We start from the raw sequence: 27,320 nt of genomic DNA, 5'->3' as shown, positions 1-27,320 counted from the left end.
TGTACCTTGGCCCCTTTTAGTCATGGCTAGAGCAACTGGGATGCAGGGCACCAAGTCCCTAGGCTGCATACAGCAGGGGGTCCTGGGTCCAGCCAATGAAACCATTTTTTCCTCCTTGGCCTCCAGGCCTATGATGGGAGAGGCTGCTGCAAAGGTCTCTGACATGGCCTGGAGACATTATCCCCATTGTTTTTTTTTTTTTTTTTTTTTTTTTTTTTACTTTTTGTTGTTGTGCTTTAAGTTCTGGGGTACATGTGCAGAACATGCAGGTTTGTTACATAGTTATACACATGCTGTGGTGGTTTGCTGCATCCATCATCCTGTCATCTACGTTAGGTATTTCTCCTAATGCTATCCCTCCCCTATCCTCTCACCCCCTGCTATCCCTCCCCAAGTCCCCCACCCCCCAACAGGCCCTAGTGTGTGATGTTCCCCTCCCTGTGTACATGTGTTCTCATTGTTCAGTACCCACTTATGAGTGAGAACACGTGGTGTTTGGTTTTCTGTTCTTGTGTCAGTTTGCTGAGAATGATGGTTTCCAGCTTCATCCATGTCCCTGCAGAGGACATTAACTCATCCTTTTTTATGGCTGCAGAGTATTCCATGGTATATTTGTGCTACATTTTCTTTATCTGGTCTATCATTGATGGGAATTTGGGTTGGTTCTAAGTCTTTGCTATTATGAGCAGTGCCACAATAAATATACATATGCATGTGTCTTTATAATGGAATGATTTATAATCCTTTGGGTATATACCCAGTAATGGGATTGCTGGGTAAATGGTATTTCTAGTTCTAGATCCTTGAGGAATCGCCACACTGTCTTCCACAATGGTTGAACTAATTTACACTCCCACCAACAGTGTAAAAGCGTTTCTGTTTCTCCACAGCCTCTCCAGCATCTGTTATCTCCTGATTTTTTTAATGATTGCCATTCTAGCTAGTGTGAGATGGTATCTCAATGTGGTTTTGATTTGCATTTCTCTGATGACCAGTGATGATGAGCTTTTTTTCATGTTTGTTGCCTGCATAAATGTCTTCTTTTGAGAAGTGTCTGTTCATATTCTTTGCCCTCTTTTTGATGGGGTTGTTTTTTTTCTTGTAAATTTGTTTCAGTTCTTTGTAGATTCTAGACATTAGCCCTTTGTCAGATGGGTAGATTGCAAAAATTGTTTCCCATTCTGTTGGTTGCCTGTTCACTGTGGATAGTTTCTTTTGCTGTGCAGAAGTGCTTTAGTTAATTAGATCCCATTTGTCTATTTTGGCTGTTGTTGCTATTGCTTTTGGTGTTTTAGTCATGAAGTCCTTGCCCATGCCTATGTCCTGAATGGTATTGCCTAGGTTTTCTTCTAGGGTTTTTATGGTGTCAGGTCTTATGTTTAAATCTTTAATCCATCTGGAGTTAATTTTTGTATAAGATGTTTTCAGCTTTCTGCATATGGCTAGCCAGTTTTCCCAACACCATTTATTCAATAGAGAATCTTTTCCCCATTGCTTGTTTTTGTCAGGGTTGTCAAAGATCAGATGGTTGTAGATGTGTGGTCTTACTTCCGAGGCCTGTGTTCTGTTCCATTGGTCTATATATCTGTTTTGGTACCACTATCATGCTGTTTTGATTACTGTAGCCTTGTAGTATAGATTGAAGTCAGGTAGTGTGATGCCTCCAGCTTTGTTTTTTTTTTTTTTTTGCTTGGGATTGTCTTGGCTCTGCAGGCTCTTTTTTGGTTCCGTGTGAAGTTTAAGGTGGTTTTCTGCAATTCTGTGAAGAAAATCAATAGTAGCTTGATGGGGATAGCATTGAATCTATAAATTACTTTGGGCAGTATGGCCATTTTCATTCTTCCTAACCATGAGCATGGAATGTTTTTCCATCTGTTTGTATCCTCTCTTGTTTCCTTGAGCAGTGGTTTGTAGTTCTCCTTGAAGAGGTCCTGCACACCCTTGTATTCCTAGGTATTTTATTCTCTTTGTAGCAATTGTGAATGGGAGTTCACTCATGATTTGGCTCTCTGTTTGTCTATTACTGGTGTATAGGAATGCTTGTGATTTTTACACATTGATTTTGTATCCTGAGACTTTGCTGAAGTTGCTTATCAGCTTAAGGAGATTTTGGGCTGAGATGATGGGATCTTCTAAATATGCAATCATGTTGTCTGCAGATAGAGAAAATTTGACTTCCTGTTTTCCTAACCGACTTCCCTTTATTTCTTTTTCTTGCCTGATTGCCCTGGCCAGAACTTCCAGTACTATGTTGAATAAGAATGATAAGAGAGAGCATCCTTGTCTTGTGCTGGTTTTCAAAGGGAATGCTTCCAGTTTTTGCCCATTCAGTATGATATTGGGTGTGGATTTGTCATAAAAAGCTCTTATTATTTTGAGATGCATTCCATAGATACCTAGTTTATTGAGACTTTTTAACATGAAGGGCTGTTGAATTTTGTTGAAGGCCTTCTCTGCATCTGTTGAGATAATCATGTGGTTTTTGTCTTTGGTTCTGTTTATGTGATGGATTATATTTATAGATTTGCATATGTTGAACCAGCCTTGCATCCCAGGGATGAAGCTAACTTGATTGTGATGGATAAGCTTTTTGATGTGCTGTTAGACTCAGTTTGCCAGTGTTTTATTGAGGATTTTCGCATCAATGTTCATCAGGGATATTGGCATGAAATGTTCTTTTTTAGTTGTGTCCCTGCCTGGTTTTGATATCAGGGTAATGTTGGTCTCATAAAATCTGTTAGGGAGGATTCCCTCTTTTTGTGTTGTTTGAAATAGTTTCACAAGGAATGGTACCAGCTCTTCTTTGTACCTCTGGTAGAATTCTGCTGTGAACCTGTCTGGTCCTGGATTTTTTTTGGTTGGTAGGCTATGAATTGCTGCCTCAATTTCAGACCTTCTTATTGGTCTATTCAGGGGTTCAACTTCTTCCTGGTTTAGTTTTGGGAGGGTGTAAGTGTCCAGGAATTTATTCATTTCTTCTAGATTTACTGGTTTATTTGCATAGAAGTGTTTGTAGTATTCTGTGATGGTATTTCTGTGGGATTGGTGGTGATATCCGCTTTATCATTTTTTATTGCACCTATTTGATTCTTCTCTCTTTTCTTCTTTATTAATCTGGTTAATGGTCTATCTATTTTGCTGATCTTTTCAAAAAACCAGCTCTTGGATGCATTGATTTCTTTGAAGGGTTTTTTGTATTTCTGTTTCCTTTGGTTCTTCTCTGATCTTAGTTATTTCTTGTCTTCTGCTAGCTTTTGAATTTGTTTGATCTTGCTTCTCTAGTTATTTTAATTATGACGTTAGGGTGTTGATTTTAGATTTTTCCTCTTTTCTCTTGTGGGAATTTAGTGCTAAAATTTCCCTCTACACACTGCTTTAAATGTGTCCCAGAGATTCTGGTACATTGTGTCTTTGTTCTCATTGGTTCCAAAGAACATCTTTATTTCTGCCTTCATTTCATTGTTTATCCAGTAGTCATTCAGGAACAGGTTGTTCAGTTTCCATGTAGCTGTTCGGTTTTGAGTGAGTTTCTTAATCCTGAGTTCTAATTTGATTGCACTATGGTCTGACAGACTGTTATGATTTCCGTTCTTTTACATTTGCTGAGGAGTGATTTACTTCCAATTATGTGGTCAAGTGTGATGTGGTACTGAGAAGACTGTCTATTCTGTTGATTTGGGGTAGAGAGTTCTGTAGATGTCTATTAGGTCTACTTGGTCCAGATCTGAGTTCAAGTCCTGGATATCCTTGTTAATTTTCTGTCTCATTGATCTGTCTAATATTGAGAGTGGAGTGTTAAAATCTCCCACTATTATTGTGTGGGTGTTTAAGTCTCTTTGTAGGTCATTAAGAACTTGCTTTATGTATCTGGGTGCTCCTGTATTGGGTGCATATATATTTAGGATTGTTAGCTCTTCTTGTTGCATTGATCTCTTTACCATTATGTAATGTCCTTCTTTGTCTCTTTTGATTTTTGTTTGTTTAAAGTCTGTTTTATCAGAGACTAAGATTGCAACCCCTGCTTTTTTTTGCTCTCTATTTGCTTGGTAAATCTTCCTCCATCCCATTATTTTGAGCCTATGGATGTCTTTGCATGTGAGATGGGTCTCCTGAATACAGCACACCGATGGGTCTTGACACTTTATTCAATTTGCCAGTCTGTGTCTGTTGATTGGGGCATTTAGTCTATTTACATTTAATATTGTTATGTGTGTGTTTGATCCTGCCATTTTGATGCTAGTGGGTTGTTTTTCCCATTAGTTGATGCAGTTGCTTCATAGTGTCGATGGTCTTTACAATTTGGTATGTTTTTGCAGTGGCTGGTACTGGTTGTTCCTTTCCATGTTTAGTGCTGCCTTCAGGAGCTCTTGTAAGGTAGGCCTGGTGGTGACAAAATCTCTCAGCATTTGCTTGTCCATAAAAGATTTAATTTCTCCTTTGCTTATGAAGCTCAGTTGGCTGGATGTGAAATTTTGGGCTGAAAATTCTTTTCTTTAAGAGTGTTGAATGTTGGCACCCACTCTTCTGGCTTGTAGGGTTTCTGCTGAGAGATCCGCTATGATGGACTTTCCTTTGTGGGTAACCAGACCTTTCTCTCTGGCTGCCCTTAGCATTTTTTCCTTCATTTCAACCCTGTTGAATCTGACATTATGTGTCTTGGGGTTGCTCTTCTCAAGGAATATCTTTGTGGTGTTCTCTGTATTTTCTGAATTTGAATGTTGACCTGACTCACTAGGTTGGGGAAGTTCTCCTGAATACTATCCTGAAGAATGTTTTCCAACTTGATTTCATTCTCCCCATCACATTCAGATACGACCATCAAACATAGATTTGGTCTTTTCACATAATCCCATATTTCTTGGAGGCTTTGTTCATTTCTTTTCACTCTTTTTTCTCTAATCTTGCCTTCTCACTTTATTTCATTGAGTTGATCTTCAATCTCTGATATCCTTTCTTCCACTTGATTGATTTAGCTGTTGAAACTTGTGTATGCTTCACAAAGTTCTCATGCTGTGTTTTTCAGCTCCATCAAGTCGTTTATGTTCTTCTCTGTGCTTGTTATTCTAGTTAGCATTTCGTCTAGCCTTTTCTTAAGGTTCTTAGCTTTCTTATGTTTGGTTAGAACATGCTCCTTTAGCTCAGGGAAGTTTGTTATTACCACCTTCTGAAGCCTGCTTCTGTCAATTTGTCAAACTCATTCTTCATCCAATTTTGTTCCCTTGCTGGTGCGGAGTTGTGAGGAGAAGAGGTGTTTTGGTTTTTGGAGATTTCAGTCTTTTTGTGCTGGTTTATTCCCATCTTTGTGGATTTATCTACATTTGGTCTTTGAAGTTGGTGACCTATGGATGGGTTCTCTGAGTGGACATCCCCCCACCAAGCTCGACCTGGGACATTCGAGCTATGCTAGCTGCAAGAATTTCAAGCCAGTGGATCTTAGCTTGCTGGTCTTCATGGGGGTGACACCCACTGAGTCAGATCACTTGGGGGTATTCTTCCCTGGCTTCAGCCCCCTTTTTCAGGGGAATAAGCAGTTTTGTCTTGCTGGCCTTTCAGGTGCCACTGGGGTATGAGAAAAAAAACCAAAAAACTGCTGCAGCTACAGTTTTGTGCTGGAAACCTGGAGCACTGGTGTTGTAGGCACCAGAGGGAATCTCCTGGTCTGCGGGTTGTGAAGACCCTGGGAAAAGCACAGTATCTGAGCCAGAGTGTCAGGAAAAGTCCCTAATGGCTTCCCTTGGTTAGAAGAGGGAGTTCTCTAGCCCCTTGTGCTTCCCAGGTTAGGTGATGCCCCACCCTGCTTGGACTTGCACTCCTTGGGCTGCACCCACTGTCTAACCAGTCCCAGTGAGATGAACCTGGTACCTCAGTTGGAAATGCAGAGATCACCCACCTTCTGCATCACTCTCGCTGGGAACTGCACGTCGGAGCTGTGCCTATTCGGCCATCTTGGTGGAAATCCCCCCCATTGTCTTGATGATTAACATTTGGCTCCTTTTCACTTATGCAAATTTCTGTAGCTGGCTTGAATTTCTCCTCAGAAAATGTGTTTTTTTCCTATTGCATTGTCAGTCTGCACTTTTTTCCAACTTTTATGCTCTGTTTGCCTTTTGAAATGGAATGCTTTTAACAACACTTAGGTCACCTTTTGAATGCTTTGCTGCTTAGAAATTTCTTCTGCCAGGTACCCTAAATCATCTCCCTCAAGTTCAAAGTTTCACAAATCTCTACGGCAAGGGCAAAATGCCACCAGTGTCTTTTCTAAAACATAGCAAGAGTCACTTTTACTCTAGTTCCCAACAAGTTCTCATCTGCATCTAAGACTACCTCAGCCTAGATTTCATTGTCCATGTCATTATCAGCATTTTGGTCAAAGCCATTCAACAAGTTTCTAGGAAGTTTCTAACTTTGCCACATCTTCCTGTCTTCTTCTGAGCCCTCCAAACTGTTCCAACCTCTGCCTGTTACCCAGATCCAAAGTTGCTTCCACATTTTTGGGTATCTTTACAGCAGCACCCCACTCCTGGTACCAATGTATTGTATTAGTTTATTTTCATGCTGCTGATAAAGACATACCTGAGATTGGGTAATTTATAAAAGAAAAAAAAGAGCTTTAATGGATTCACAGTTCCATGCAGCTGGGGAGGCCTCACAATCATGATGGAAGGAGAAAGACGTGTCTTACATGGTGGCAGGCAAGAGAGAATGAGAGCCAAGCAAAAGGGGAAACCCCTTATAAAATCTTCAGATCTCTTGAGACTTATTCACTACTAGAAGTACAGTATGGGGGAAACTGCCCCTATGATTCAATTATCTCCCACCAGTTCTCTCCCACAACACAGAAGTATTATGGGAGCTACAATTGAAAATGAGATTTGGATGGGGGCACAGCCAAACCATATCACATCTGTATAGGGCATTTACCATGAATGGAGCTTTCAGGGCTGTAAGTTGCTTTGGGTGAGTCAGTGAGTGAGTGGTGACTGAATGTGAAGACTAGGACATTACTGTATACTACTGTGAATTTTATAGACACTGTACACTTAGGATATACTAAATTTACTAAACATATTTGTGTTTCTTCAGTAGTAAATCAATCTTAGCTTACTGTAACTTTTTAACTTTATAAACTTAACTATTTTAAAAGTTTTTGACTCTTTTGTAATAACACTTGGCTTAAACACAATGTGCAGCTATACGAAAGTATTTTCTTTATATCTTTATAAGCTTTTTTCTATTAAAAACTTTTTTTTAACTTCTTAAACATTTTTGTTAAAAACTTAGACACAAACATCCACATTAGCTTAGACCTACACATCTTAATGACAATTGCGATGTCACTTAGACGATAGGAACTTTTCAGCTTCCATTATATTTTTATGGGACCACTGTTGTGTATGTGGTCCATAGTTGGCCACAATGTTGTTATATAGAGAATTACTATAAATTTTTAAACCTTTGAAGAATTTAGCTTATGTCTATATATTATTCCCAGCATAATTATTAACCTTGAAATGAATTTGACCCATATTTTATCCTTTTAAAATTATGAACTATAATACACATAGAAAAGTGCACAAAGCAGAAACATAAAGCTCAGTGATTTATTGCAAAGCAGAACACTTGTATAGGTACCACCTATGTAAAGAAATAGAGTATTATTGGTAACCCCGAAGCTTCTCTCCATTTCTTTGCCTTTCAGTCACTCTAGAATGTTCAGTATTAGAATTGTTATAATCATAACTCTCTTTTCTTACTTCTTACCACCTAAGCACGTATCCCTGAATATTGTAGTTTAATTTTTTCTATTTTCTGAACTTTATATCAAATAAACAATTTATTCAGTCTGTATTCTTTTGTTTATGGGTTTTCTCTTTCAACATTATGTTTTTGAGATTCATTCAAATAATTGTCAGTTTTAGTTTGTTTTTATATCTGTACAGTAAGTGTATATTTGTTCTGTATTCTAAATGGCATGGTGTATAGTAGTGTTTCTGCATAGCATACTATAAGGTCTTTTTATGTAGTAAGTATATACCACTATTTATTTTACTGTTGATGAGATTTTGAGATTTTTCCAATTCTTGGCAATTATGGGTAATAATACTTATGAACATTCTTATGCATAGCTCTTGGTGCACATGTACAGGCATTTCAGTTGTGTATATGTTCAGAATGGCTTGTTGGGTCATAGAATGTAAATATCTTCAGTTTTAGTAGAAATTGCCAAACTCTTTTCCATTAGTGATTATATCAATTTACATTTCCACTAGCAGAGTATGATTGTGTACATTCCTCTACTTTCTTGCCAACACTTGGTATTGTCAGTCTTTTTACTTTTAACCATTCTGTTGAGTATATAGTTGTATTTCCATGGGTTTTCAACTTATTTTTTCCTCATGATTAATGAGATTGATAGTCTGCCTTCTGAAGTGCCTGTTAACATCTTAAGCCAGTTTATATATAGTCTTGTTTGTTTTTTTCTTACTGATTTGTAGGCATTCCTCATGTATTCTGGATATGAGCCCTTTATGGCCATACCACCCTGAATGCACCTGATCTCATCTGATCTCGGAAGCTAAGCAGGGTCGGGCCTGGTTACGAGCCCTTTGTCAGTTATGCTTGTTGCACGTACCTTCTTTTACTCTGTGGGTTACCTTAAATAGTCTTTGACAGATGGAAATTTTAAATTTTAATGTAATTCAGTTTATTAAAATATGTCTATGATTAGGCTGGGCACAGTGGCTCATGCCTGTAATCCCAGCTACTCGGGAGGCTGAGGCCTCCCAATATATAAAAATATATATAAAGATATATGTGTATATATATATTTCTACAATTAATGCTCTCTATGTTCTATTTAAGAAGTGCTTCCCTGTCCTAAGGTCATGGAAACTTTCTTATAAGTTAACCTGAATATAGAAACTTCATTGGTTTGCCTTTAACATTTAATTCAGATTTACAGTCTTCATGGAACTAATTTTTTGAGAATATGTTTGGTTGAATGCAGGCTTTTTTTCCCTATTGATATCCAGTTGTCTTATCACCTTTTAGTGAAAAGATCATCCTTTCTTGTGCAATGCCACTGTAATTATAAATTAAGTGTTCATGAAATGGGTATCTGTTTCTGGGCCTTCTCTTTTTTGGCATTGATCACTTTTTCTGTCACTTACCAGTATTATATTCCTAGTACCCGGTAGAGCAAATCTTTTAGTCTTATTTTTCTTCTTAAAGATTAAGCTTTTGGTTATTCTTGGTCTTTAGTGTTTTTGTATAAATTTTTTTATTTTTATTTTTGCTATTTGATTTTCAGCTTAATTGCATTATAGTAAGAAAGCGTACTTTGTATGATTTCAGTCCTTTCAAATTTGAGAGTTTCTTGGTATATCTCAGCATGTGGTCAGTTTTAATACATGTTCTATGTCTTTTTGTAAAGGCTATATCTCCCCCCTAAATCTTATAATCTAAAAGATGTTCTATATATAAGTAGAAAAATAAGAGGAAACTCAGATCACAAAGTACAGAATTGTCTGTGGGGCAAAGAAAAATGCCAGAAATTTACCAAACTGTTCTAAGTGCAGGCTTCATGGTTGACCCCTAGCATAATACTTCACGCAGAACTCCATTAATATGTGCTGATATTTTTAGATATCAAAGGCATGTAATTTAGTATTACTTGAGACAATATATTTTTTCTTTTGCCCTGGGTATACCAGTTGTTGGCTACTAACTACAAAAAAGGATGTTTTAAAATTTTAGAAACATTTGCTTTCAGGATCTGCCAGAGCATCTTTTGGAGATCGAAAGGTAGAACTTTCCAGTTCATCCCAGCGTGGACCTAGCTATGATGTGTATAACCCATTCTATATGTATCAGCACATTTCACCCGATTTGAGTCGACGCTTTCCTCCCCGTTCAGAAGTGACGAGACTGTATGGATCAGGTATGAAAATTTTTTGTGCTTTTCCTCTTTGTGTTTCTCTTTAAGAAATTTAGAAATCAAATCTAAGATCTGGGAATAAATGATTCTTACTATTAAAAGCAATTTAAAAATAAGAATAAAAGCAAGCTTCATAAATGTGATAAACATTATGACATCTCTGTAGTGTTAACGTCTAACATAAAAATTGAAAGATTAATGAGTTATGTCTGTTGGTAGTTCTAAATTCCATTTAATTTTCCTTTTTTGAAAGAAGTTTTGGTTCAAGAGATTTTTTGTACAACATGGGGACTATAGTTAATTATGATATATTCTTGAAAAGTGCTAGAAGAGTGGATATTAGGTGTTCTCAAAACACTTTGTTATCATTCAAAAGTGATAACTGTGAGATAATACATTTATAAATTAGGTAGATTTAATCATTCTGCAGTGTATATATACTTTAAAACATGCTGTTCATGATGAATACACATAATAAAAGAGAAAGAAGTAAGCTGCATACCAGGTACAAGGGAAAAAAACAAAATAGAAAGAAGTTTTGTTTTCAGAGTATTTTTTCTTTTTGTTGTTGTTGTTTTGAGACAGAGTCTCACTTTGTTGCCCAGGTCGGAGTTCAGTGGTGCAATCTCAGCTCACTGCAGCATCAACCTCCCAGGCTCCAGTGACTCACACCTGAGCTCCCCCGTCACCAGAAGCTGTGACTACAGGCGCGTGCCACCACAGCTAACTAATTTTTAAATACTTTTTGTAGAGATGGGGTTTCATCATGTTGCCCACGTTGGGCTTGAACTCCTGGGCTGAAGCAGTCCTCCTACCTTGGCCTCCCAAATTGCTGGAATTACAGGCCTGAGCCACTGCACCAGCCCAGATTATTTTGCATACGTTTCACTTGTCATCTGTCTATTCATAAATTCCACAACATAGATACATTGTACTAAATACAATAATTTTTTTTTCATTTTTCTGTATTCAATGAAAATGATGAATTTAGAACTCATGGTATGATTAGAAATATAAACAAACTGCTTAAATGATTATAGAACTTTTTAATTTTCATATTTGATATTGTGAATTATAGTCTACGATGTTTGTCTGTGATTCACAAAATTCTCAGTTTTTCAGGGTTTTATGTGTGTGTGTGTGTGTGTGTGTGTGTGTGTGTGTGTATGTAAATCAACCACTGAATTTAGGGTGAGGTACTGAAAATAAAGAAGAAATACTTATTTAAGGGCCTGCCTTGCATTCACTCCTGTGCTAGAATATACAATTGGCATACAAAGCTCCTTTCTTCACAGATCTTGCAGTGTAGGAGGGAAACTAAAAATACAGACTAGAAATATAGGAGCACGTGGGATTCAGTATTAATTTTTTTAAAGTAATACATGCTTATTAATAATAAATGGTTACATTACACTTAGTACAGAGTATTTACTCTTAGATTATATTTATTGGATCAAGGAATGGGGAATGTAAAGGAAAGAGTAAATTTTCCCTGTTTGATATTTGATGTAGATGTGAAAATGTGTTGTTTGATTTATGTTGATTTGTTTCAAACAAAAATAAAATAATTGAAAAACAATTTTTTAAGTTAAAAAAATTTTTATTAGAAGGCTTTATCTCTTCTGTAGATTTACACATAATATTCATGATGTATTGCTGCAGAGATTTAGTTCATGGTAATTAAATAGAATTCTAGTGTTTCTTAAAAATATATGCTTTTCTCAAATCCCTTTCTAGTTTCTGATTTAAGGACCAACAAACGTCCCGGTTCCCCTGGGCTAAGCAAATCTATGTTTGATCTTACAAGTTCATCTCAGCGATTCATCCAGGTAAATTAATTGTATAAATTTAATTATCTGTGATAATTTGTTTTCAAATTAAAAATTCAGAAATATGTGAATTATATTAGGAATATATTCTGATATCTGTATCTATTCTGATATCTGAAGAATAAATACTTGATATTTCCCATGTACATTATTTTAGGAAACTGTTATTTGATTGCTGAAAGGCAGTTGTTTTTCTTTTTTCAATAAATTTTTTAAAATAAATTTTATATCTCAGTTGGTATGCTCTCAGGGAATCTTAAAACAGTTATTTAAAATGGTATAATTAAAAGTGCTTATTAGTTTAACTTTCCTTACTGAATATAGCCAGCTAGTTGTTAAAAATTACATTTATTTTGAGATGTAGGACTTTACTCACTAATATTAAGACTGTGTCTTCCTGGTTTTGAAAAGGAATTGAGAATTATTTTGCTGTTTTAAAAATGTTTCTTTTTTAGTGCAAGTAAACTGATTATTTAAAATTAGAAAATAGAAGTTAGCAAAATAGAAAGACAAATCCCTGTATTTCTTATAACTCAGAGTAAGTGCAATGTGAAAATACTGTTATATGGACTCATGGACTTGTTTCCATCTGAATATATATACATATGTTTTACAAAATGGAAATATATTCTAGATAATCTTTAATCCTCAGCTGAGTTAACTTTTTATATATATATTTTTTAATAGCAACAGTTGTTTAACATGCATCAGACTTGTTTAGAGAGCTTGTTAAAACACAGGATGACAGGCTTCATCCCCAGAGTTTTTAATTCATTAGCTCTGCAGTAGGGCCCGAGTTTGTATTTCTATCAAATTCCAAATGATAAGGATGCTGCAGGTCCAGATGGACTATGCTTTGATAATTGCTGCTCTACAAGTTTTTTGATAGCAGGGTATTTCCAAATAAATTCTCATTTTCATTAATATTCTCAGGTATGAAACTTAAGCAGTAATATCATTCTCCTTATTATAAAATCAAACCAAAAACAGCAAAGGCTTTCCAGTATATTATCGTATAAGATATTTAAGATATCCCTAACACATGCCAAAAGCTTTTTTTCATCTTTGCTACCTGTAAGTGGGAAATTCTGACCTGTAACACTGTCAAAATAGTTAGCATGCAGTTTGTAACTAGGATGGATATTGAGGCATAAGTATCAGAATCCTTAAGGTTTCATATGCAATTTCTAACTAAAGGATACCTTTACTTATAGAGACATGATTCATTATCCAGTGTACCCAGTAGTTCTTCTTCAAGGAAAAATTCTCAGGGGAGTAACAGAAGCCTGGGTAAGGAATAAAGTATCCTACTTTTATACTCTTAAGATAATTATTTCTACTCAATAGTAACTTGAAAGTGTATGTAAGGTGAAAAACTCTAGATGATTAAATCTACTATGTTTATATAATAAACTAAGTCTAAATAAAACTATGTCAGTAGTGTTATCAGCATATGGATACTCAGATCACATGGTCCATTTCTTAGTGTTCAGGTACAAGTGTGGCTTTTTAAGAAGTGAAGCAGTTGAGTATCTTTTGTTTGTTTTAAAGTGTACTAGCGAAGGAGCCTCCAGAAGAATACAGTATTAAGGCCATATAAATGTTATTTGGAAAGATTTTTCCTAGTTTTAATTTAAATCCCTCACTGCAATTAAGTTTTTAAACCATGAGAGCTTTTTATAGTATATATCTTACCTCTAGTGCTTCAATAGAAACATTGAAGTGTGATTTTTGTCTTATTAGATTGTGAACTTTAAAAAATAATTGTAGCATTTTAAAATTGTGCTCTTAATATTGGCTTGTATCAAAGCTTAACTGAATTAGAAGGATTGCATGGTATTTGAAACATCTTTGTCCTTTTATAATTCAGATACAATTACTCTATCAGGAGATGAAAGAGACTTTGGGAGACTGAATGTGAAATTGTTTTATAATTCTTCAGTAGAACAGATCTGGATCACAGTTTTACAGGTAAATTAGTATAGTTAATACCAGTTTTTATTATAAAATTGAATATTTAGACTTTGTAAACATTTACTGTTGTCCTTTCCTGGGGAATGGGCCAATGCCATCTTTGAAATTTGGAATTCTCTAATTTTTTTACAAAAAATAGTATTTAATAAAGCATCTAAGAAATCTGTAGTATGATGGAAGTATGTGTGTTTTTAAGCTCAAGAGGGAAATTGACATGACATCTAGAATATTATATGTCAAATATATAATATTAATGTGGATGCAACATAAGGTCTCAGTAGACAAGTTTATTTTTATTGTTTTTATCTGAAGTCAGTAACTCAAGAAATTCATCAAATATTTGTATTGTCGGAGTCCTTTGTAAAATTCAAACTGTATTTTTAATATTTTTAGTGCAGAGATTTAAGTTGGCCCTCTAGTTATGGAGACACTCCTACTGTTTCTATAAAAGGAATACTTACATTGCCCAAACCAGTGCATTTCAAATCTTCAGCCAAGGAGGGTTCCAACGTAAGTGGCTGTTTTTGTTTGAATTTCTTTTCTGTTTTTCTTATATTCGTCACTTTTATCCATGTAAACAAATCAGAAAAAGTGTTTTGTCTTAGGGAAACTACAACTATGAATTGTTGCTTTTTCAAGACAACTGTGAGTCTCAAAAATATTGATATTTCATTGTTTAGTATTAAGATGCATTTAAAAAGAGTATTTTATTCACTTAAGTATATAGAAGATGAACAATATCTAAGAAACCGATTTATTTTTCTTGGGTGAAAGGAAATGAATCTTGGCTTCTCTTTCCCCCAACACACTTTGGCTTTGAAAAATAATTTCATAATCACAATGAATTTCTTTTAAATACTTCCAATTAGTATAACAGAAGGACTTAGGATCCTGAGTTTGGTTTTGTAGATCCTAGGTTTTACATTAATTTAAATACATGTTCATTTTTGTCATTTGTTATAGGTTAAAAGATTATTGTTTTTCTATGCAAATGAAAAGATATCTTCTCAAAGACATGTCATTTTAAAATAAGATAATTCACATGACTAATAAACGTATAAAAAGTTTATTCTCACTATTAATCATAGAAATAAAAATTGAAATTATATATTGGTTTCTGTTTCTTTCTTCCTCTCTTTCTTTCTTTTTTTTTTTTTGAGACAAGAGTCTTGCTCTGTTGCCCAGGGCTGGAATGCAGTAGTGCAATCTTGGCTCACTGCAACCTCCGCCTCCAGGTTTCAAGCAATTCTCCTGCCTCAGCCTTCCAAGTAGCTGGGACTACAGGCATGCGCCACCATGCCTGGCTAATATTTTGTATTTTTAGTAGAGACGAGGTTTCACTGTGTTAGCCAGGATGGTCTCGATGTCCTGACCTCGTGATCCACCTGCCTCGTGATCCACCTACCCCAAAGTGCTGGGATTACAGCCCTGAGCCACTGCGCCTGGCCTCTTCCTCTCTTTCTTTCCTTTCTTTGTAGAATTAGGAAAAATTTTACAGGTTCTCTAGAACATACAACTTCTTTGAAATTATCTTGATACTATGTGTCAAAACCTTAAAATATTTATACTTTTAAACAGTAATTCTACTTTGAAACTGGAAATTATATCAGTAGAAATAATCTAAAATGCAAACAAAAATGTATAAAATATTCTTAGAAGTTTTGTTCAAAGAAAAATTGAAAAAAGTCTAAACGTGTCTTAGAGAGGAACGGTTGAAAAACCTAATGGTGTACCTATGTGTATTAGTTTCCTTGGGCTACCATAACACAGTACTGTACCACAAACTGGGTGACTTACAACAACAGAATTTTCTCTCTTTCAGCTTTGGAGAAAGTCCAAAATTAAAATGTCAGCAGCGTTGGTTCCTTCTCTGAGGGAGAATCTGTTACATGCCTGTCTTCTAGCTACTGGAATGGCCAGCAATCCATGGCATTCCCTGGCTTGTAGATCACTCCAGTCTCTGCTTCTGTCTTCACATAGCATTATACCTGCATTCTGGGTATTTACATGGCCGTCTTCTTAGGGATCCACCCTACTTCATTATTACTTCTTTTTAACTTCACTGATCACATCTGCAGTGACCCTGTTTCCAAATGAGTTCACATTCTGAGATACTGTGGCTTAGGATTTCAACATATCTTTTTTAGGGGGGTATAATTTAGTCCATAACACTATGTGATAGAAAAGTAGGTAGCTATGAAAACTAATGTTTAGGAAGAGTTTTTAAGGACCTGGAAAAACATTTTTGATAAATGAAAAAGGCAATGATCAAAATTGGGGTGTGTGTATGTGTATATATGTATGTATGTGTGTTATGTGTGTATATATGTGTGTGTGTATATATATTAGGATCTCACTTTATGAAAATATGTATCATTGAAAGTCTAGATAGAAATAAACCTTAACTCATAACCTTGACACTCATAGATGAATACTTTCTGAATTACACAGTTTTACTTTTTGATTTTCAAATAAAACTAATTTAACTTAGGAAAAAATGTTGTCATATTGAAACTTATATGGAATCTTTCATTTTACAATTTTATTATTATACATAAAGTTGTTTGGGAGACTTCTATTTGACAAAATATGGAAAGTGTGAAATGAAGCATCACACTTGCTTAATTTGTAAGCTCATTAAACATTTTATGTGTAATATATAACTGGTGTTATTATATGGCTTGAGACTCTACAAGAAAAAGATAGCTCGGTAGTTGTGAGACTCTCAGACAGACAATTCTGGCTGTAAAGACAGACATAAGCTATTACAACAAGAGCAACAATTTGGGCACAGTATAGGAATACCCTGGAGATACTGTAGGTTCAGCTCCAGACCACCACACTAAAATGAACATTGCAGTAAAGCAGGTCACATGAGTTTTTTGGTTTCCCAATGCATACAGAAGTTACCTTTAAACTGTAGTCCATTAAGAGTGTGATAGCATTATGTCTAAAAAAGTAAACTACATACCTTAATTTAAAATGCTTTATTGCTAAAAAAAATGCTAATGATCATCTGAGTCTTCAGAAAGTTGTAATCTTTTTGCTGGTAGAAGGTTTTGCCTTGATGTTGATGGTTGCTGAATGATCAGGGTGGTGGTTGGTGAAGGTTGAGGTGGCTGTGGCAATTTCTTAAAATAAGACAACTCGAAGTTTGCCACATCTATTGACTCTTCCTTTCACAAAAAGGTTTCCTGTGGTATGTGACGCTGTTTGATAGAATTTTATCCACAGAACTTCTTTCAAAATTAAAATCCATCCTCTCAAACGCTACTCTTGCTTTATCAACTAAGTTTATGGAATATTCTGAATCCTTTATTTTCATTTCAACAATAGTCATAGCATCTTCAGCAGGAGTAGATTCTGTCTCCAGAAACTACTTTCTTTTCTCATGTATAAGAAGCAACTCCTTATCTGTTCATATTATCTTGAGATGGCAGCAATTCAACTGCTTCTTCAGGATCCATTTCTAGTTCTCTTGCTGTTTCTACCACATCTGCAATTACTTCCTCTGCAGAAATCTTGAATCCCTTAAAGTCAGCCATGAGGGTTAGATTAAACTTCCAGATTCCTGCTAATGTAATTTTTTTGACCTCCTTTTATGTGTCATGAATTTTCTTAATGGCATCTAAAATGGTGAATCCTTTCTAGAAGGTTTTCAATTGCTTTTGCCTAGGTCCATCAGAGGAATCACTATCTATGGCAGCCATAGCCTTACAAAATTTGTTTTTTAAGTAATAACACTTGAAAGTTGAAATTACTCCTTGATCCATGGGATGCAGAATGGATGTGTTTGTAGACATGAAAATAACATTCATCTCCTTATACATCTCTGTCAGGGCTCTTCGGTAACTAAGTGCATTGTCAATGAGTAATGATGTTTTGAAAGGAATCTTTTTTTTTAGGAGTAGATCTCAATGTTAGAGTAAAAATATTTAGTGAACTATTCTGTAAACAGATATGCTATTATCCAGGCTTTGTTGTTCCATTTATAGAGCACAGGCAGAGTTAACTTAGCATAATACTTAAGGGCCCTAGGATTTTCAAAATGATAAGGGAGTGTTGGCTTCATAAAGTGACTGATTGCATTAGCCCCTGACAAGAGAGTCAGCCTGTTCTTTGAAGCATTGAAGCCAGGCATTGACTTCTCTGCAACTGTGAAAGTCCTAGATGGCATCTTCTTCCAACAGAAGGCTCTTTTGTCTACACTGAAAATCTGTTCTTGAGTGTAGCCACCTTCTTAGCTAGATCTTCTGGACAACTTGCTGCAGCTTCTGCATTAGCGCTTGTTGCTTCAGCTTGCACTTTTATGTTTTGGAGACTGTTTCTTTCCTTAAACCTCATGAACCAACCTCTACTAGCTTTCAGTTTTTCTTCTTCAGCTTCCTCACTTCTCTTAGCTTTCATAGAATTGAAGAGAGTTAGGACCTTGCTCTGGATCAGGTTTTGGCTTAAGGGAATGTTATGGCTGATTTGATTTTCTATCCAGACAAATAAAACTTTCTCCACATCAGAAATAAGGCTGTTTCACTTTTTATTTGTATGTTCACTGGAGCAGCACGTTTAATTTCCTTCAATAGTTTTTCCTTTGCATTCACAACTTGACTAAGTGGTGCAAAAGGCCTATCTTTTGGTCTATCTCGGCTTTCAACATCTTCCTCACTAAGCTTAGGCATTTGAGGTACGTTTCTTCCTTTCACTTGAACACTTAGGGGTGTTTTAGGTTTATTGGCCTAATTTCAATATTGTTGTGTCTCAGGAACAGTGAGGCCTGAGGAGAGGGAGACAAATGGAGCAGTTGGTTGCTGGAACAGTCAGAACACACACATTTATAAGTTGCCCATCTTATATAGGTATGATTAGTGGTGCTCCAGAACAATTACAATAGTAATATCAAAGATCACTGATCACAGGTCACCATAACAGATATAATAATAATGAAAGAGTTTGAACTATTGTGAGAATTACCAAAATGTGACATACACATGAAGTGAGCACATGCTGTTGGAAAAATGACACTGATTTACCCAACACAATGTTGCTTCAATTTGTAAAAAATGTAAATCTGTGAAGCACATTAAAGCAAAGTACAGTAAAATAAGGTATGCCTGTATTCAAAATGTTTATGCTAGTTGCCCAGATATCTTGCCTTTTCAAAAGGAAAAAAAACTCCTTTCTAAATGGATGCATTAAAGATGGAAAGAAGGAAGTCTATGGCAAAGAATAGTCTAGTGTCAAGAACATGTTAGCCCATAGTAAGCCAAATATTTTAAAAATATTAAAAGTAACAAGAGCATTTAAATATTTTCTGAGGCTGGAAAACACAGACTTGCTGACTGAGATGGGTGCTTAGGAGAGAAGGTATAATTTTAAACTCATATTTTCCTTCATCTTCTATATCAAGGAGTTTGATTTTCAGATTGGAAAGGGTGGAATAAATATCACCAAAAGAGAAATTGAAGCCTAAGATAGATGGGAAGATTCATTAGACAAAAAATAACTCCTTTAAAGAAATAATTCAAGTCTCTTTATGTGAACAAGTTAGATATTGTGAACAAGAGAGTGCTTGCATATGAGATTCTTGAATCACTCTCCCGAACTGTCGAAGAATTGTGATGATGGCAGGAAAGATGCCAGAACCAAAGATGGAAAAACAATCTAATAATCAAAAAGGGAAAAAGCTGTATTTTGGTGAGCATGTGTTGCTGTTGACCTGAATTTCTAAAGAATTTAAAGGATGATTTGTGAAATTAAGAAAGGTTGTATCCAGGATAAACTCTAGAAAAATGAGTCATTGCCATTCTTATTTTCATTCACATTAAAGATTTTCTTTGTTGTAAAAAGAATTAAATATACCTTTCCTAAATATAAAATAAAATATTGTTTTGTATTGGCATATCAGCCTTTTATTTATATATTTTATATTTTCTTGTTGTTTTTTAAAAAGGCTATTGAATTTATGGAAACGTTTGTATTTGCTATTAAACTTCAAAGTCTACAAACTGCAAGGCTTGTATTTAAGATTCAAACCCAGACTCCCAGGAAGAAAACCATTGGAGAATGCTCGCTATCACTCAGAACCCTTAGCACACAGGAAATGGATTACTCTTTGGATATAACACCACCTTCAAAAATTTCGGTAAGTGATAATAGTATGTTACGCTAAGAGTATTTCATACTTTTAGAATTATTTAGTGGACCTGTAATCCCAGCACTTTGGGAGGCTGAGGCGGGTGGATCACAAGGTCAAGAGATCGAGACCATCCTGGTCAACATGGTGAAACCCCATCTCTACTAAAAATACCAAAATGAGCCGCGCATGGTGGTGCGCGCCTCACCTACTCGGGAGGCTGAGGCAGGAGAATCGCTTGAACCCAGGAGTCGGAGGTTGCGGCGAGCCGAGATCGAGTCATTGCACTCCAGCCTGGGTAGCAAAAGCGAAACTCAAAAAAATCTCAAAAAAAAAAAAAAAAAAAAGAATTACTTAGTGGATGGGTTTTTGTTTGTTGGACGATAAGTTGAATAGAACATTAGAGGATCTGGAAGGCTCTCAAATAGCAATAATATTATGATTTTCAAATAATACTTTAGAAATTATTGATAAAAGGTTAACAGAACTGTTTTGTTTCTCCATTGGAAAATAACCTCAGGGTTACCTTCTAGCACATTTCTTATTAATGTTTTATACTTCAGGGAAAATAACTCTGAAGTATGAATAACTTTATTTATTTATTTTTAGTTTTTCTTAAGTAGCTGATAACTTAGGAAAAACAAGAAAGAATCATAAGTTCCAAACTCAATCAGAGATTGCCCTGAAATAGATTAGAAAAGTTGTTTTAACCAGGAGTAGGCTATACAGCTGCTCATAAATTGATTAGAAATTTTTACAGCTGATTTTTTTTTTTGTAACAAGCTTTATTACCTAATAGTGCTGATGGGACCTGCTCTTTGCTTCTCTCAGCCAGCTGAACACTGTTTTTAAATTGTTTAGGAATTTCTAATTGAATTGTATAAATTGAATGTTAGGCTGATATTTATAAAAGTCAGTCATAAGTTTTTATAAAGTCAAACCTATATGTGATTTTAAATTTATATGGGATTTATATTTCACCTGTTTCCAAAAATATTTAAGGTGACTGGAAGTGCTTCTTAACTCTGGGTACACATGAGAATCATCTGGGAGCTTTAAAAAAACTGCCCATAAAAATGCCTATACATAAACTATCAAAAATTAGAATTTTGGGGGACATGGGGTTGAAGCATTTGTAACTTTCTTTTCTTTCTCTTCTCTTCCTCTTCCTCCTCCTTTTTCCTTTTCCTTTTCTTTTCTTTTCTCTTTCCCTCTCCCCTCCCCTCCCCTCCCCTCCCCTCCCCTCCCTTCCCCTCTTCTCTTTCCTTTCATTATCCTTTCTTTCCTTTTTTTTCTTTGAGGAAGAAAGAAAGCTGTGTCACCCAGCATGGAGTGCAGTGTGCAATCACAGCTCACTACCTTCTCCATCTCCCAACTCAAGCAATCCTCCCACCTCAGCCTCCTGAGTAGCTAGGACTACAGGCACACCACCATGCCCAGCTAATTTTTAGGAGAGATGATGGGTCTTGCTAGATTGTCCATGCTGGTCTCAAACTCCTGAGTTCAAACTCTCCTCCTGCCTCAACCTCCCACAGTACTGGGATTACAGGTTTGAGCCACTGTGCCTAGCCTTGTCCGTTATTCTTTAGCTCAACACCCAGTGTGCTGTTCTGTAACTATGACAGGAGTTTGTCACTGGCATTTTTGACACTAGCTTAGTAGATAGTAATCTGCAGCCATAGTTTACAGAAGGCACAAATTCACTATTCAAATAGATAATTCATATATTAAAATTTTAAAGACGGCCGGGTACGGTGGGTCATGCCTGTAATCCCAGCACTTTGGGAGGCCGAGGCGGGGATCACGAGGTCAAGGGATCGAGACCATCCTAGCCAACATGGTGAAACCCCATCTCTACTAAAAAATACAAGAATTAGCTGTACATGGTGGCGCGCGCCTGTAGTCCCAGCTACTCGAGAGGCTGAGGCAGGAGAATTGCTTGAACCCGGGAGGCAGAGGTTGCAGTGAGCCGAGATTGCACCACTGCACTCCAGCCTGGCGCCTGGCAACAGAGCAAGACTCTGTCTCAAAAAAAAAATTTTTTTTTAAAGACAGAGTATGTAAGAAGAGAACTCAGGGAAAGTATTTTCTGGGGAAATTGAGGCATTATTATCTGCATTGGAGAATATGAATGAATAATTATGGCTAAATTTCTATTAAATCATATTTCATGTATCAGAGATCTTATAAATATTTGCATATTTTCTGAATGCCAGGTGCTAGGGTTATAGAGTAATGCCCTGAAAGAAGGGTGTTTGGGCTATACCAGACTAGCGAGTTTATGTTAGCAAGTGTGAATGTTTTATATTATTGGTTAAAGCAAGAATAGTATGCTTTGTTTTAATGTGTTGAAGGGAAAAATAAATATTCTAATTGCGTTGTTCAAAGAGCTGGACTTACCCACAATGACCACTGTTTCACCATGAACAGTCTAATTTTTGGGTAGACCTAATATTTTACTCAATAAAGAGTTCTTGACCTTGACAAATAGTAATGTAAATAGTTACTTCAGATCTCAAATTTCTGTGTTGAATAATGTGGAAGAAATACGTTTTCCTGAAGAAATAGCTGGTATTTATAGAGATTTATCTTATGGCTGCCTAGTGCTAAGTGATCTAATGGTCACAGCAAAATTATGACCCTGTTGCTCTTTATCCCTGTTGTGGAGATCAGGGGAACACTTGCCCGAGGTCACACAGCCAGTGGTTGGAGAGTCAGGATTTGAATGGAGGCAGTCTGATTCCAAAGCCAGCTCTCTTAACTCTACCATGTATTGTCCCCTCAAGAAGATATTATCACACATCACCAGATCATGATGTTCTAATGGTGCTCAACATTGCATTTCAACCCTTCCAGGAAGGCTAATAATGTTTTCTTTTCTGAATAAAAGGATACATTATTCAGGAGCAGTTTTGTGCTTATTAAATTCAGTTAGTACATACCTGCTAATTGATTGGAATTTTAATTTTTTGGTTATTATGAGATTTAAATAGTTTAAATCTTTAAATAGTTTTTCTTGATCTGAATCATTGTCCTGGAACATGAATTGAATTTGTGAAATAACCTTGGCAAGTGGGAAATGGTAAGCCTATTGCCAAATGGTGCTCTATTTTATGAGAGTGAACTCTACAATTGTGTAACAGTAAGAGAAGTTTTGCCACCTTTACATGTTTTCATAAGTGTTATTACATTGTGGGTATAAAACCATAATAAAAAAATAACAAAAAATTTTAACCATGGTTTTCCTTGTGTTTTATAAAGAGTGTGATTCTGTCTTTTAAAATGTATTTTTTAAATTGCCAAGGACAGCAATTTTTTTTAATCTGCAAAGTTTTTTTTTATGGCTACCAAATTAGTTCATGTGAAAAGTTGTTAGTTCCGTCTCATTTTGATTACAATCAAAAGCAATAAATTCACTTATTTATTAGAAATCAGCATTTGTTGCCAAATAACAAGTTTTATCATCAATTTAGACCTTTCAAGGGGAAATTATATTCCAACAGTTTTTTATACTTGTTAAGCAATTCACCTTTCATTTTCTATCTTTTCATTTCTTATGGCATAACTAATTTAAAATACAGAATCATATTTTAAGAAAACACCAAGCTTCAGTCAGTGTCATATATATGGAAACGTTGAGCCATGAGCCAGCTATTGGGGAATACTGAGCGATATAAAATACAAATGTCTTCATCAAGTGTCATTCAATTGTTCTATAACTTTACTGGAATCAGTACTAGCAAAGACTTTTGTGTCTGTCTATGCTGAGTCCTCGTATGATCTGTAAACATTATGTTCCTACTTTATTCCTATTCTTACTCTTTTCAGCCTGGAAACAATAGTGGTTTTGTGTTTGGGCAACCTTGTGTTTCTCTCTTTTATTGTTCAGTCCAAGGACCTTGGAATCCACCTAAGTAGTCTGACTTGTGTTGTATTTTACGGACAAATGACCACCTTTCTTCTGCTGTTGGTCAGCAGTACTGAAGAAAACATTTTAATTTTTCCTCTTCTCTAAGTCTCCTTCATTTTACTGTTTGCCTCAGGTTTTCTTTGACCTTTTCCTTATTATTTACTACCTCATCCCTTTGACTAGCTTCTTTCTTGCCAACTTTCTTTAGCTTGCTTCCATTCAGCGTAGTAATTCAACCCTTAATCCACAGAGCTATTTATTGCTGTAACCCTCTGTCTTCTGATTTTGGTAGCACCTACTCTGATCTCCATAATTAGAAAAAAAATGATGATTTTCATAGATAACTTTTTAATCATATTTCATGTGTTCTTTAAAAATAATTTGACTACATTTAGTTCTTTTGAAAGTGTGTTCCTTTTGTGTAAATTTCACCAGCATTTTCTCCAGTGATACTGCTTATGAATTTAATTTGTTTTGAATTTGAATTGGCTTTGGGTGTCACTGATTTTGAAGTTTCAGTACATAGATATAACCTGTATTTTTAGAATCCATGCAAATGAGTACTCTAAAGAACTCATGATATTTATTTTCTTAACCTTCTCTTGTAACTTACAGTTTTGAATATCATTAGAAAGGAATACTTTCAAAATTTCTAACCTTAGCCCTTTATATTTGAATTTTTGAATCATCCTGAAAACATTATTCTCAGCTACCAAATGATGCTTTTTTGATATGCAGGTTTGCCATGCAGAACTTGAATTGGGGACTTGTTTTCAAGCAGTAAATAGCAGAATTCAGTTACAAATTCTTGAGGCACAGTACCTTCCAAGCTCATCAACACCTCTGACTTTGAGTAAGTATATCAATTGTTCAAAGGAGAATCTTCAGAAAGTATTGATAATAGAAAGTATTTACATTTCTTACAATGGCGATTAAAATCTTAGTAACTTTTATTATTTTAGTTACTTTTAATTTAAAATTAAAAGATTTCAAATTTTAGCCATTGTATCTACTTTAACACAGTGGTCTCTGGAGTGTTATCCGGTTATGACCTCTCTGCCTTTGATACTGTTTTTTGTTTGTCTCATCAGTTCATACAGGTTGAATGTCTTGAGGATTCTCAGTTATATTTTTCCACCTGAAATAATTTATCCTCTTTCTAGGGCTGTGCCCTTTGTGGAATGCCCTGCTAACTGGAAACTTAATTGTAAAAAATATATACATATATATAAACCCAAAATATCAAAAACAAACCTAGAAACACTTTTTCCTCCCTGTGTTTTGTGTACAACGAGGGGTTGTGATACTTTGGTTGTCTAGTCCTGGAGATTTGAGTGAGGTAGGAGTGCCCCTTTTCCTTACTAAAGGAAGAGAACTATCTGGGGACAGGCAAAAGCAATGCATGTTCACTGTAACTAGAAAGACTAAAAATAAATGAAACTGAGCGTTCAATTCAAGAAGCTAGAAAAACAACAAACTCAAAGAAATTAGAAGTAAGATATTAAAGCTAAAGTTGAAGATGACAAATATGGAGACAAACACAGGCATAATTAATAAAACAAATAGCTGTTTCTTGGAATCATTAAAACAGACAAATCTATAGCAGGTTCAAGTGAAAAAATAGAGAAAACATGAATGAGATTCTGAACAATGAAGAGGATATAATTTCAAATTCAGAAGAGATTCTATCATATATAAGGCAATACCATATGTAGCTATACCAGTTTATTTGGATATCTATGTAAAATAAATGACTTCCTGAGAAAGTCCGTGGTTGAAAGTAGAATCTTAAGAAAAGGAAGAAAATCTGAATAAAAGAATAACCATGAAAAGGTAGTTAAAGAACTGCCTCTAATAAAAGCACTAGGCCAAAGTAATTGTACTGGAAGATTCTACCAAACTTTCAAGGAACGTAAAATTTCTATTGCATATAAGCTGTTCTGAAGTATAAAAAGAAGGTGGAAAAAGTAATTTTGTGAGGTCAGCATATTCTTGATACCAAAACAGAATGGATAGCACACACAAAAAGTAATTATAGACTAACGTCACCTATGTAGATAGATGGAAAATCCTAAAATAAGCAAATAAAATCTAACTTGGAATAAATCATCAGGACTATACACAATTAATTCTAGGAAACAAGGACAACAGATGCAGTTTATGGCAGGCTTCCCTTAAACAAAACAGCTCATCAGGATGACCACAGCTCTTCATTCTATCTATCTATCTGATGGTCAGATCTCAGCCCTCACTTTGTGGCTCCTCCTTTCTGGGAGTTCTCTGTTCACTTTCTTGCTTTCCTGGCAGCCCATCTCTCTCACCTCCAATTAGACTGTACTTTCTGCTTGAGCTGTAGGCATTGTGCATCAGTCAGATAGGGAAGTATGTTTAGGTGAAAAGCTATATCAACCTGAATTTTACCCAGTGAAGTTCCCATCTTTTACAAGTTGACCTTCCTCCAATTTCTTTCTGCTTTTAGTGTTTTTAAATTTTTTTCAAAGTTTAAATTGTTATTTATGGGAAGGTTCATTCATACAAGCTATTCTACCATTACTGGAAGTTCTACATCTCAAGTTTATTTAAAGTATAGATTTTATCCAGTGGGCGTATACTTCTGGAGTCTCAAGGAAAGCATTTTACCTATATAAAATTGTGAAATAAGTACCTCCAGCTGTCCAAAGAGTTGGCACTTCTCTTGAGTATGATCCTTTCAGTGTGCACTCTTTTCCTCTGATTGTTGTTTATGCCTCCATTTCCAGTCTTTCGTGGTATTTAGCCACGAGAAGATTAAGTTCATTTAAAGTTACAGTGGTAAAGTATGCCAAAGTTATAAAGTTAACTAGAGCTCTTTTCTGTTATGGCGGTAGCTCATCAAACATTTAAAAGTGACTTGTCTATATTTTTACAATAAATGTTATATATATAAATTCCAACTTGGATGTATATAGACACACCTTTATATGGTATTTTGAATAACATTTTATAAACCAGTATTTCTTATGTTTTAGGTTTTTTTGTGAAGGTGGGAATGTTTAGCTCAGGAGAGTTGATTTATAAGAAAAAGACACGCTTACTGAAGGCCTCCAATGGAAGAGTCAAGTGGGGAGAGACTATGATTTTTCCACTTGTACAGAGTGAAAAAGAAATTGTTTTTCTCATTAAGCTTTACAGTCGAAGCTCTGTAAGAAGAAAACACTTTGTGGGCCAGGTTAGTAGGGAGTTTTTATCCTTCCTTGTATTTTTCTATGCATTTAAACAGTCAGTTAACAAAGAAAATACCGGACAATATTGAAGTTGAATACAGTACAGTTCTTCAGCATCATAAATCAAAATTCAGTGTTGCTACAAAAATCAAATCTTGTCAGACTTTTTGCTTTAATATAAACAGTTGGTATTTCTGAGCAATCAGGTTTATCTTTAAATATGTCTTATTCTTTTTGACTTTAAAAACTATAAGAATTTATCAGTCTTTCAGTACTACTGACTTGTGGAAAGAGGGAACATTAAGTATTTAAATCAAATCTCTTAAGGCTTTGAGTA

General features: G+C 35.5%; 1 protein-coding gene across 5 annotated transcripts in view; it reads left to right on the top strand.

The window, feature by feature from the left end:
• TC2N (tandem C2 domains, nuclear) overlaps positions 1 to 27,320 on the top strand; it is a 65,262-nt gene that overhangs the window by 34,470 nt on the left and 3,472 nt on the right. For all 5 annotated transcript variants that reach the window (XM_012453128.3, XM_064375162.1, XM_064375160.1 and 2 more), the window contains 8 exons: positions 9,773 to 9,940; positions 11,675 to 11,766; positions 12,981 to 13,056; positions 13,637 to 13,737; positions 14,134 to 14,250; positions 19,688 to 19,879; positions 24,519 to 24,633; positions 26,789 to 26,988. In XM_012453128.3, the coding sequence (XP_012308551.1) occupies positions 9,773 to 9,940; positions 11,675 to 11,766; positions 12,981 to 13,056; positions 13,637 to 13,737; positions 14,134 to 14,250; positions 19,688 to 19,879; positions 24,519 to 24,633; positions 26,789 to 26,988 (1,061 nt within the window). The remainder of the gene's footprint in view (positions 1 to 9,772; positions 9,941 to 11,674; positions 11,767 to 12,980; positions 13,057 to 13,636; positions 13,738 to 14,133; positions 14,251 to 19,687; positions 19,880 to 24,518; positions 24,634 to 26,788; positions 26,989 to 27,320) is intronic.

The sequence above is a fragment of the Aotus nancymaae genome, unplaced genomic scaffold (genome assembly GCF_030222135.1).
Source record: "Aotus nancymaae isolate 86718 unplaced genomic scaffold, 86718_ANA_hifiasm-v0.15.2.pri h1tg000011l, whole genome shotgun sequence".
NCBI lineage: Eukaryota > Metazoa > Chordata > Mammalia > Primates > Aotidae > Aotus > Aotus nancymaae.
This window is presented reverse-complemented; position numbering and strand designations above follow the sequence as displayed.